Source organism: Chanodichthys erythropterus, chromosome 18, assembly GCF_024489055.1.
Source record: "Chanodichthys erythropterus isolate Z2021 chromosome 18, ASM2448905v1, whole genome shotgun sequence".
Lineage (NCBI taxonomy): Eukaryota > Metazoa > Chordata > Actinopteri > Cypriniformes > Xenocyprididae > Chanodichthys > Chanodichthys erythropterus.
Window position 1 is genome coordinate 24,567,021 of NC_090238.1, and position 13,627 is coordinate 24,580,647.

The window sequence follows — 13,627 nt, forward strand, 5'->3', positions numbered from 1 at the left end:
ACATTAAGAAATTAATAAACAATAACAGTTTTACCAGATACAGAAAAAAAAAAAAACTTTGAAAAAGGTTTTGAAAAACTTTGTAATGGCCATAAAAAAGATGTTCTGCATATAGGCTTCATGAAATTCTCATATAACAGGGTAATGTTTCTGTTTTATTATCATGCACTTTTAGATCTTTTATTTACTGTGTTTCCTTTTTGTTCTATGATTCCTTATGTTCCATGTTTTCATTTGTTAGAGACTTATTGTTTAGTTGATTTGATTAACCTGCTCCTTGTTTAGCTATTTGGTTTCTGTGTATTAAAGGTGCCCTAGAATTAAAAAATGAATTTATCTTGGCATAGTTAAATAACAAGAGTTCAGTACATGAAAATGACATACAGTGACTCTCAAACTCCATTGTTTCCTCCTTATATAAATCTCATTTGTTTAAAAGACCTCAGAAAAACAGGCGAATCTCAACATAACACCGACTGTTACGTAACAGTCGGGATCATTAATATGTACGCCCCCAACATTTGCATATGCCAGCCCATGATCGAGGCATTACACAAGGGCAGCCAGTATTAACGTCTGGATCTGTGCACAGCTGAATCATCAGACTAGGTAAGCAAGCAAGAACAATAGCGAAAAATGGCAGATGGAGCAATAATAACTGACATGATATCATGATATTTTTTGTGATATTTGTAAATTGCCTTTCTAAATGTTTCGTTAGCATGTTGCTAATGTACTGTTAAATGTGGTTAAAGTTACCATCGTTTATTACTATATTCACGGAGACAAGACTGTCGTTATTTTCATTTTTTAAACACTTGCAGTCTGTATAATTTATAAACACAACTTCATTCTTTATAAATCTCTCCAACAGTGTGTAATGTTAGCTTTAGCCACGGAGCACTAGCAAACTCATTCAGAATCAAATGTTAACATCCAAATAAATATTACACTTATGCGATTAGACATGCTGCATGACAAACACTTTGTAAAGATCCATTTTGAGGGTTATATTAGCTGTGTGAACTTTGTTTATGCTGGTTAAGGCAAGCGTGAGCTCTGGGGGAGGGGAGCACGAGATTTAAAGGGGCCGCGCAGCCTGAATCGGTGCATAGTTAATGATGCCCCAAAATAGGCAATTAAAAAATGAATAAAAAAAATCTATGGGGTATTTTGAGCTGAAACTTCACAGACATATTCAGGGCACACCTTAGACTTATATTACATCTTTTAAAAAGACGTTCTATGGCACCTTTAAGACCTTTTAGCCTGTTCTCATCTATGTTTAGTTGGCTGTTATTTTTGTGTTTATGTATTGTGTTTTTTTTGTTTGTTTGTTTGTTTGTTTGTTTTTTTTAATCAAGTGGTGTTAATAAATGTGACTGCTATGTTTAGACCCTGCCACTACTCTTCCTTTGCTGCAACCAACCATGACACATAGAATACTGGACTCAATGTCAGGTTTACTAACACAGTTTCATCATAAGTCCAGAATTAAATTAAAATGGAAAAGTAAATGGTGTGTAAAAAGTCCTCTGCTTCCATTTATATAACTCACTAAGGTTACACACAGAACCATTTCCCAACAACAGACTGCAGAAAGGAAAGGAAACAGTAAGTCCAGAGGGTCCATACAAATCTGTCATAAAACAACAAAAAAAAAGCCCACAAGGTACACCAAGATGGACTTTACAGCAGTTCCAGTGAGTCATCTATTGTTTGGATGGGAGAGATATGTGATACAACTGTCTAAACAACATGATGTCACAACAGTCAAGAGTGCAAAACTTTCCCATATGAGAGAAACAGCAGAATGATCACGAGTTCAGTAACTCAACAGAAAAAAAACTATTCAACAAGACACATTGGGAAAGTACGTGTAGACTCAAAAAAAAAAAAATCTGCATACATACGAACTGTGTATTTTTCAAGTAGATATCTACAATATATTTTAACTCGATTGCGTTCACTAAAGACTTCAGTCTTTAACTTCAAACTTGTAAGATAACTTGAAGTTTATTGATGTAAGTAGATTAAAAGTTTTCAAAGAAAATGTTTCTGATTCAGTTATAGTCCATTGGTTGGATAAATAGGCTATCCAGTATTTTGGTTAAGCCATTTTGAAATATTAAGCATTCAGTCTTCTGCAGGCCAAATTTCATATATCAGATTTCAACAGTCCGTATTTCCTTCAATATGAACTTCAGAGGATTCTAAACTGATACCAGATTTTCATGGATTTAAATAGAATTATTCACCAAGGTTCCAGCTTTTAACTCCTGGCAATCCAAAGGTCTCTACTTGTAATTTGTATGTTCTGTTTCATCATGGATTCCTGTTTTCCCTGTTACCTGTCTGTTTGCCCTAGTTAGTCTCCTTGATTACAGATTACGTTCACCTGTGTTCCCTTGTTAAGCCTTGTTTAAGCGCATATGTATAATCCCTGTTCTGTTTGGTTCTTTTGTCCATTATTGTATACTCTTGGATTCTAATAAAGTCTGTTTTTTTCCGCTGCTTCGTAGTGCGCTCATTACAGCCACCTTTGCTGACAGAATAACGGACCCTCTAAAAGAGTAACAAAAAAGAAAGAAAAGATGGACTCACCAGCAGTGTGTCTCCTCCTCCTCCCCGAACAGAGGAATTTGCTGGAGTATTTGGACTGGGTTTTCTATCACAGCCTGCAACCCAGATCCCAGCCAGCCATCACCCTGCTACATGGCGCATATACCAGAGCTTACAGATGGAGGGATTAAGCCTGCCGCGATGCACGAGCCAGAGCCAGACAAGAGGACTGAGCCAGCCATCGCCCTAGAGCCTGAACTCTACTGTCTGTCTGACCAGATGTGTGATCCGGCAACGTGGGACTTCTCGTGGAGTTCGAGGGGATGGAAGGAGCCCTGTGCCCTCGCTGGTCCCATCCAGCATGAAGTCTCCTGTGTCTCCTGAGTTCCTTCTCGTCCAAACTCAGCCAGTCCGTCAGCCCTGCCTCTACTGGTTTCCTTCAGCCCCTCGGCTCATCTTCTGATGCCACTCCATTGTGTGGATCAGCCTCGAACCCTCAGTTCTCCAGTGTCGCCCAGGCAAGTGGATCCCCCGGCTCTGCCTCCAGCCACTGATCCAATTACTCCACCATGGTCCGTCGACCCGTCAGCTTCACCTTGGCTCCTCCCTCAGCTCCATCAGATACCATTGTCCTTACGGCTCCACCAGGCTCCCTCGTCCTCCCAGCTTCGCCTTGGTCAGACGTCACCCTGTCTGCGCCATGGACTTACGACCCATCCACTGTGCTCCGTCTCTGCTTTGGCTCCGCCTTCCCTCCATCTCTTCAGTCCCACCAGGTCTGCCTAAGTCCTCAGGCACCTTGGCTCCACCTCAGAAGCTTGTCGCTGCGGCTCGGCCTCAGCCTCCAGGACCATTGGTGTCGCCCAGTCCCATCTGCACACCTTCTGCGCCCAGGGCTCCTCTACCATCGTCTTTGTCTACATCAGTCGTCCCCCAGGTGTCATCAGGCAAGTCTTTCCCATGGCTCCTGCCTCCGTCAACTCTGCCTTTGGCTATCATCCTGCTTGCTCTCTGAGTCCCCACCTGACTTCTCCTGCTCTTGGCTTCTCCTTTCCTCCACTCCACCATGAATACTCCCTGTAGCTCTTTTGTCCATTATTGTCAATGTATACACTATTGGATCCTGTTAAAGTCTGTTTTTCACACTACTCCTTCATTGTACACTCATTATAGCCACAGTTTCTGACCCTTGTATTCAGTTATTCCCCATTTGAGCAGGAAAAAAAAAACATAAAAACACAACAGATCAATGTAGAAAGAGAGTGGGATGGAAAAGGAATTTGGAAAGAATTTAAGCACACATATAGCAGGGGAGAATTATATTTCCCCAAATATAATGAGGGAAATATCACAAATAGACAAAGAAAGAGGGTGCATTCATCTGGCTGTGATAAAAAAAACACAGTGTCAGTGAAAGATTTCATAAGGGCTGGACCAACATCTGGTTTCGACATGCTTTCCCCCTGCAGACGAACTCTGAGGAATGGGCTGAAGTTGCTCTCTGAGGAAAGGAGGAAGGAGTGGGTAGGAGTATAACAGCTGGATTGCATACTGTGACACAATATGTGTATGGTGTATGTATTTCAGACTCAACAGTAAATATACTGTTTAATATTTGTGGGCTGATGTTTTAAAACAATCCCAGAAAAAATGTCTGTGCAAAATGTGTAATTCTGTGTTGCATTATAACCTTTGTTTGCATATAAACCACTACAACAGGTACTGATTCAAGTATTTATTCTACATGTATTTTTTCTTTAACCAAAATTGATATTTTTTTAATCAGATTATTTCAATGAAATAAATTGTTCTGCCTCGGAAACTACTTTCTTTTTTGACTGACATCACCACCGTAGATATGTCCCACAGAATGTCCCAGAAATAATCGTCAATCAATATTGTTTTTTTTCCCTTGACTGATTCTTAAACGTTTACATTTGGTCACCCTCAGTCTTATTTTGTTGCATCCTTGCCTTTAACCATACTTTTCAAAGTCCAATCAATCCCATTGCATAAAATCAAGTCTCTGCACGCATTCTTTCTCATCAGTTATCTGACCCAGAAATACATTCTTAATAGTGTGCATAAAAATAAGGTTTGCAAAGACTCCTATAAATTGAAAACATAATCTAATTATAGTGATATATTTTAATGATAAATTTTGTTTAAAACAAATCTAAATTTTTACATGAACATCCAATATCTGATGAAGATTAGCCTGGTGTTATTTGTCTGATCATTTGAATTTTATTTCCATTATATCCAGTGACCGTATTAGATTCCATGTCATAGCATGCAGCAGACAAAGAAATTACTCTCTTTTTCTTTCTTAGTACCTTTTAATATATCATCCAGGGCTGGACGTCTGGAGCACACATGTATCCACTTATGCTCTGCTTCCTGCACTCCACTCACCTTACTTTGGGCTTAGTTCTGGAGGCAGGGCCAATGAAAACACCCATTGTTTTCTTTGGAGGTGAAAGCATTGCAGGGAATCGCTGAACAGAAGTGCAACATATTGACCTTGGAGGTATCAGAAATATGTGAACGCAGAGAACGCATTGAGAAAAAGGAGATAAAGAAGACTCATTACTACCAGCTTGGACAAATCCTTATTCGAGAATTGCATTACAGTGGTGACACTGATATTCTAATGAATGACAAAAAATATATGCTTATTATCATTAACCTGACTTGCAGGAGAAATGCATTCCAAAATAATCCATTATGACCAAAAACTCAACCGCCTTCACATGCTCACACACACAATGGTGAATACAGAAGAGAAGACCTCAATGATTGGTGCACCAACCATTATTACTGGCAGTCTTTTCCAAAAACCTCTATTTATTTGTTCTAACTGGAGCTGCAGTTCTCAGTCAGACAGTGAAAAGCGGCGGCCAACAACAAGTGTCATGAGATAAAAGTGCAACACAAGCCTGAATTCCACATCCAGTCAAAGCCAAGCATCTAGAAAGGAATTTGGAATTAATGATCTGGAATCATGCACTGCCTTTATGGCAAGCCATTTTAACATTCATTCCTTAAACTTAAGCATATATTTTATGTTAATAGTACTAATAGTTTTTATTAATTTTCATAGTAGGGTTCATGTGTAAAAAAAAAAAAAAATCAGTATACTAGTAACTAAACCATTAGCAACTATTTTCAATTAGTGAATTATTTCTTTGCTACTAGTCAGCATCTCAACAGTAACAGCATTGCTGTATTGGTGATAAATTGCACAGTTTTGGCATTTAATTGTGGTTTGAATAGGTTATTAATTATTTACTTTAGATTAAAGTGTATTCGAGTTTCAGTAAATTTTCTTTAGGTATACTAGTAATTATTTCTTAGTTTGGCTACTATTACCTATTCCACATAGCCTAATTGAATAGTTATGAATTGTAATGAATAATAATAATCACTATTGGATTGCCTACTATAACTAGCCTACTTTAACATAAACATAAACACTAGTTAGTTTTAAGCGATATGCTTGCCACAATGTGGTTGAAAAAATTAAGGCAATGAACTCACGGATTGTGGTCCTCTTATGGTTGAGATTTCGTACAGTGTCCTGCAGTGAATCCAGTCTGTGCTGCAGCGCGGAAGCTTTATTGATCACCAGCGCTGCTTCAGTCTGGATCTCCACAAACATGCTGCTCGCGTGCCGCGACAGATCGGACAGCTGACGGAGGATGTTAATCAAGGTTTGACAGTTCACAGCATCCAGGGAAATAAATACATCCCCATTAACTTCTGGTCGTCCTCTGTTTATTCTGCCCAGACTCCGGGGCTCCACTATTCTCTTATGAAACGGCATATTTCATGGGAAAGATCCAGTTGTTTGTTATATTAGAATTATTCCACTTGTCCTTTATAAGTGTCAATTGTTTTTGTCCAGTCAGGTGTTGTAACCTGTTCTGCAAACATCCTGACATCCCGCCTCGTGATTCAAAGGATCCTGCCCTTATTCTTCTGGAAGAGAGCTTTCTTAAACTTTCTTCTGGGGAATCTGTTCTCAGGACAAACTCAAAACACGGAATCTGGAGCATCCGGCGGATCTGGAGTATGAAGCCCTTGTCAGTTACTTTTTCACAATTAAATTTATAAATTAATTGTTATTGAATTAACAGAATTTATTTTAATGAAACGAGGATAGAGATAGTGCGATTCTCTGACAGTTCGCAAATAGCTTAACATTTAGGCTACGATTTTGTTTCGGTTCCTTTGGCCTACTCGAATCAAATTTGCAAGCAAGCGCATTAATCCAAACAGTTCGTACAAACAGAACCACGCAATAGACTACTCTGCCAGTAACTTGCTCAAATTCAATTTCATCACTCAAAAATAATTTATGTCTATGATATCGCTGTCATCAGAATGACAAGTCCCACAAACACAATAAAGATAGTCCAAATGCTTAACCATGCATGTACATTCACATTACTGTGGTATGTGGAATATTAATTGCAAGATATTGGACAGGATTTACATTTAGGCTTTCTGTTGGTTCGTCAACAAGTTACAGTTACCACTTACTTAGACCTAATGTAATGTAGAAAACAAAAGACAAATACAATCAATTGAAGCACTGACGATTTGTTCAGAAGAATGAGAACTTGAGGTTGAACAAGCAGTTTTGAAAATGTCAGAAATTTACCAAGCAACTAAGAAAAACCATATCTGTAGTTAATTAGTTTATTTTTTAGCAGGAAAACTAACAGGAAAGGTAACACAGCAACGTTATGCTGGTAAAGTGCGCCCTCGTGTGGCAGTTGATTGAAAGCGTTATACCTTTCTTTCTTTCTTTCTTTCTTTCTTTCTTTCTTTCTTTCTTTCTTTCTTTCTTTCTTTCTTTCTTTCTTTCTTTCTTTCTTTCTTTCTTGCTTTCTTGCTTTCTTGCTTTCTTTCTTTCCGTTGAATTAGTGAACATAATAAACTTATCTTCACTTTGACTAGGCTAGACACTTTTTTTTCAAGTTTTTGAAATAGCTACTTGGGTTTACAGAAAGAGTCTCATAATGCTTTTCATGAAACGTAAGCCTTTATATTGCTATATATGTTACTGTTTTAGGTTTAAGGGTTAGGTTTCATTAAAGCAATAAGTCATTCTAAAATTTTCTAAAACATTTGTGACATGATTGAAAATTATTTTATTTGTTTATTTATATTTATTTGTGGTTAAGTAGGTCATTTAAATAGGATGAAGTCATCTAAAATGGGCCAAATAAGGTTGCAGCGTCATATCTCTTTAAATTTTTACAGCCAGTCACAATAACTGATTTTTCATTGTTGTTTCAGCACTTGTTGACATGTAACAATAGTTTTGACTGGTCTGAGTTTTTTAAGGGGGGCAGGGCAGAGTGTTACATGCATAGACATAATAAATACAGTACTTATTATGTCTATGGTTACATGAAGCTTGTCAGAGAAATTGTGAGGAAAGTGAGCCTGACATAGTAAAATTTCATTCATCACTAATAAGAGTACTACAGTATAAGTAAGCTTATCAACAAAGCAAAGGTTTATGAACAATGTTTTGACATGCTATTTCAAATAAAAAAAGTTTAATTTAAAAAAAGAAACTGATTTTTGTTAAAAAGGTTGTTTTAGGTTGAAATGGCTGGTTAAGCTAAAATGGGCTGCACATACACACACACACACACACACACACAATTTTACACAGAAACTGAGGGTGAAAATCAGTTTATAGGCCTAGCTCTCCATACAAAATCTTAATATTGTATTTTTTTTTTTTTTTTTTTGCAGACAGTATGGCAGGTGGACAAGCAAAGAAAGGAAACAGAGAGTCAAGGAGAGAATAGAAATGGAGAGAAAGGAAGATGTTAGTAAAATGGACTGCTTCCACAAATACACTTTTACACAGAAATTGAGGGTGATAATAGATTCTTAGACCTAGATATGAATCCATACAAAATCTTAACAGTTAAAAACCATTTGCATTGCTTTTTTTGTCAAATGGTCTAATCTTTAACAAAATGTTTGGCAAATATTTAACAAGCATACAACACATATATGCACACAAAAGACACAAATGCACAGAAAAACACACCTATACAACATGATCAGTTCATTTTTAAAGGGTTAATTCACCCAAAAATGAAAATTCTGTCATTTATTACTTAACTTCATGCCGTTCCACACCCGTAAGACCTTCGTTATTCTTCGGAACACAAATTAAGATATTTTAGTTGAAATCCGATGGCTCCGTGAGGCCTCCATAGGGAGCAATGACCTTTCTTCTCTCAAGATAAAGGACAAGAATATTTTTGGTGCGCCAAAAAAAAAACAAAAAAACACTTATAAAGTGATGGCAAAACACTGCTTCAGGAAACATCGGAGCATTATGAATCAGTGTATCGAATCATGATTCGGATCATGTGTCAAACTGCCAACGTATTGCCAACTGATTCATTGTGCTCTGAATCTTCCTGAAGCAGTGTTTTGAAATCGGCCATCACTTTGTTATTTTTGGGGGGGGGGCTTGGCACACCAAAAATATTCTTGTCACTTTATAATATTAATATTGAACCACTGTACTCACATGAACTGATTTAAATATGTTTTTAGTACCTTTATGGATCTTGAGAGAGGAAATGTCTATACAGGCCTCATGGAGCCATCGGATTTCAACTAAAATATCTTAATTTGTGTTCTGAAGATTAACGAAGGTCTTACGGGTGTGAAATGGCATGAGGGTGAGTAATGACAGAATTTTCATTTTTGTGTGAACTAACCCTTTAATTGCATTTTGTAATGAAATATTTGTTCAACTTTCTATGTTATCAATTCCTATAACCAATTATATCTTGCAATAACAACTAATTCAGAAATTTAAAATGATGAGCTAGATGGACAGACCTACAATTTTCATGAGAAAGAAAGAAAGAAAGAAAGAAAGAAAGAAAGAAAGAAAGAAAGAAAGAAAGAAAGAAAGAAAGAAAGAAAGAAAGAAAGAAAGAAAGAAAGAAAGAAGTGGGACTTACTGTGATTGGGTGTGATGTTTTTTAGCTAGTGAGGGGGCAGCAGTGTTTCAGCTACAGCGCTGCATTGAAACACACTCAGCCCCTCCCTCTTAAAGGCTCTTCTGAGCTCAGTGCTCGCGCACATCCCGTCGTCAGCCATGTTGTTTGTCTGACAGCGTACAGCAACAGGTTGTCAAAGATTCTCAATAAAACACTGCATAAAATCTTTAAAGAAACATTGAAAGCCGATTGTCGTCACCTTAATTCAGAGGACAATGGAAAAGGATATGTTTTCCTCCCAGGAGATTTCGCCAAGTCAATAATGCTGTTGTGTAATGTGAGTACCTCCTGTAATACTGCTCAAATGTCTGCTCGTTTTAGTCTTATGTGCTTGAATCATACTTTATAGATGGCTATAATGTAGTTACAATGCACATATTATATATTATTTATGTTACATATAATATTTTTGGTGGTTATCATTTGGTTTTACAGTAGTTGTGTGATGAGTTGAGAAAGTGTCCAATTTCACACTCTTCAAAGTCCTTCAGAGCTTCATATTACAATTATTAAGAGCTCATTGTGAGTCATATGTCTCATTACATGTTAAAGAACTGATTCAAAGTGTTTTAAAAGAAACATACTTTCTTCACACAAACCTGCCAGACAAGTGGCAAACTCGTCTGTCTGCCTTTCACGCAGATATAAGTAGTGTACAATTTCTAGTGGGGCTACACAAAAAAAGAGGTAGATTTATTTACTTTTATCTTGGTTGTTATAATGCTACAGTGATTCATACATGACAATTACCGGAACATTAGCTAACAGATGATGGTGATGGCTGTGTTTCAAAACGTAATGCTATATGGACAGCGTTTTTAGGCATCACAGCCAGTGTCTCCGTCCAATATTGATGAGACAGGTCAGTGTTTCATATCCATTCATTAGCTCCTGTTGGCTTGTTATTTTATTTGTACTATAGATTGAAGATCATATTGATGAGTTTGCACCGGACCTCTCTCTTTATAAGCTACTGTTACCCTGTGCTTTAAACATTTATATAACATACATACATAACATTATAAATGTTGAGATTTGAATTAAGTCTCTTTTAAGTTAACATTTAAGGTAGTTGATTCCTTTAATTCCCTTAGTTTTTAAGGAAATGTCCTTGCAGACCTTGGGTCACTGAAAGGAAATTATTTGTCAAGCCATAATGACTTGATTTTTGTCCTCTATTTTCAGGTGAATGATCAGTGACTTATTCTGTGTGGTTAACCATAGGCATTATGCTTACCTACCAAATTACCAATTAATATTTTACATTTTGTCAATAGATTGACACAGTTGTTCAAGACCACATACTTTTCATGCTGATCTTCATAGCTAGGACTTATCTGCCCTTCATCACAAATGCTCATAACAGCTCATGTTATCTAAGCAGACCAATGAACGGATCCATTATGCATGTGATCATTTGTTAGAGCCTGCTGGATATTTGCTTCATTTAGAAAAAGAGACACTTGGGGATGTTGGGCATTATTGTAGTGTTGCATGATATACTGGTATTTGAAAGGTATTGCGATACCCTGCTTTTAAAAACAATATGATTCCTCATTTTACTAGTACTGGTACTTTACGAAGGACAGTGTTTTAATAAAGAGTGTATTTCCTGAGTTGCATCAACAAGCAACAACAAAGCAGTGTGTACACACACATGCTGCACTCAGCGCGACTGCTTAAAGTTATTGGCATAGGCTATTAAAGCGATAAAGAATGAGAAAATAAAGCGTGGCCGTGGGATGTGCTTAATGTCAAAAAGAGTTAATGGGGACCTATTATGCAAAATTCACTTTTGCATGGTGTTTGGACATAAATGTGTGTTGGCAGTGTGTGTACACAACCACCCTATAATAATAAAAAATCCAGCCACTCCTCTTTTTTTTTTAATACCCATAAATCATAAGCAGTGTCTCAGAAGAAGCCGTTTCCGGATCCCTGGCAGTGTGATGTCACATTAGCCACAGGCCCCGCCCACGAATGTTGACAGACACTGCCGTTTTAACATAGAACCATCCTGAGCGAGTTCACAGTGAGCTATAGAGACCGCCATTGCTGCACTGAATGTCTCCCAAGCGTTTTATGTGTTCTGTAGCTGGATATATATAGCTCTCTCCATTTACTCCCTAAATCTGAGCCGCTGAAGACGAGGTGGATTAATTTTGTTTTCGAAGAAAATGCTCCCTCAACTCTACCGAAATTCGTTTATGTCAAAACAGAGGTTGAGCTAAAAATGTTACTCAAGGAAAGATCAGTAAACTGTTTGTGATACAGCTTACAGCCTCCAGAGTGATACTGGATACAGCAGTAATGAAGGTGAGAGCACTTTATTACAGTTCATCGGAGTTGATTTACGGATATAAAGTTTACCAGTTTATTAAGCTTGTACTAATATAGTGGATAAAAACAAGACAATATAAGTTATAACCATAATTAAACTAAATTATACCTGTTCTATCTCCATGCAGCATATATGCATAGTTTCTGAAATTATACTGACTCCTGATGGAGAATCAGCTCTTGAAGCTCCGCCCTCTTAGGCCGAGTGCAGCAGCTCATTTGCATTTAAAGGACACACTGAAATGCCGCGTTTTTTCTCAACCCCAAAAAGTAGCAATTTTAACATGCTATAAAAAATTATCTGTGGGTTATTTTGAGCTAAAACATCACATACACACTCTGGGGATATCAGAGACTTATTTTACATCTTGTAAAATGGTGCATAATTGGTCCCCTTTAATGGTCACTGTAAAAGAGTCCCTGTAGTACTCCCACGCTGTCAAACACCCAAAGGGCATACACAGAAAGCCACCTCTCAGAAAGCATACAATCAGTAAAATGCTTGTTTTGGCGAGTATTTATATAGACACAGTCGGTTATAACTTAAGTGAATGTAAAGATTTGGGAGAAAATTAGATGTGTGCCAAGTCACCTTCATTTTTATAGTGCTTTATACAAAAGTGATTGTTTCAAAGCAGTTTTTCATTGATCAACTGGAAAATAAGGATTCAGTGAGGTAAACGGTTCCGTTTGGTTTAAAAGCAGCTCTAAAAAGAAAAAAGTTTAATTGTTCAGCTGAAGTCACTTCAGTGTTGATTCAGTTCCGTTTTAAAGATCATCAATTATTAAGTTAGTTCAATTTAGCTACAGCTCTGTAGAAAACGTGATGTCATTGTCCAGCTCATTTCAATTCTCATCAAATAGTGTCAGTGCTGTCAGAGTCAGATCAATGAAATTGTTAAATGTGTAGATTCAAATGTCTCCAGCTGAGCGAGCCAGAGGCGATAGTGGCAAAGAACCCAAACTCCATCAGGTGACAGAATGGAGAAGAAAAACCTTGGGAGAAACCAGGCCCAGCTGAGGGACCAGTCCTAACTAGTTCCAAAACAAAGCAACATGGTGTGGTTTAATTCTAGGCTGCATCACAAGTCAGAAGTCAGATTGTGGATTATCATTATAAAATATTTCATCCAGTTCCTTTTGCTTGAAGAACGGATTTATCACGCCAGTATGGAGGCGAAGCTGGTCATTGGTATCTGTGCAGAGGACTTGTCTGTTTTTTGTGGTCTTTTCTGCCGATGTCTCTCATGTCGACGAGGTTTTCACAGGGGATTGTCTAATTGACATGGTCTCTGCTGACATTCAGGGCTGCGTTGTGGTTGAAAATGAAACATTTTTGCATTGTATGCCATTAGTATATGAACATTTAATGAAAAAATATAAATACATTTTATTCTGGCACATAAAATGTTGCTAAAATAGTGCTGTTATTGTTAACTAAGATTGTTAAAAATGTTTTGTTAATTGAAATAAAAGCTGAAATAAAATATAAATATTAGATGGAAAATTAGAAATGTTGCCTTGGCAACTAACTGAAATAAAATAAGTTGAAGTACTAAAATTAACAAAACTGAAATGATAGTAAATGAAGGCGTAATAGAAATATATAAAAAAAAGCACAACAAATTCATTAAACAAACTGAAATGAAAATGAAAACTGAAAATATAAATGA

The 13,627-nt window shown here is 37.2% G+C and overlaps 2 protein-coding genes across 6 annotated transcripts in view; one reads left to right on the top strand and one right to left on the bottom strand.

Annotated features, from left to right (window-relative positions):
• The window catches only part of nhsl1a (NHS-like 1a), a 54,068-nt gene extending 47,549 nt beyond the window's left edge, over positions 1-6,519 (bottom strand). For both annotated transcript variants that reach the window (XM_067367122.1, XM_067367120.1), the window contains exon 1: positions 6,103-6,519. In XM_067367122.1, coding sequence (XP_067223223.1) covers positions 6,103-6,388 — 286 coding nt within the window. In that variant the 5' untranslated portion in view covers positions 6,389-6,519. The remainder of the gene's footprint in view (positions 1-6,102) is intronic.
• A 3,140-nt stretch (positions 6,520-9,659) lies between these two features.
• The window catches only part of itsn2b (intersectin 2b), a 32,802-nt gene continuing 28,834 nt past the window's right edge, over positions 9,660-13,627 (top strand). Inside the window, exon 1 of one of the 4 annotated variants that reach the window (XM_067367172.1) lies at positions 9,660-9,891. The gene's annotated coding sequence lies outside the window, so the exon portion shown is untranslated. The remainder of the gene's footprint in view (positions 9,892-13,627) is intronic. The other 3 variants (XM_067367174.1, XM_067367173.1, XM_067367175.1) reach the window with 3 other exon arrangements.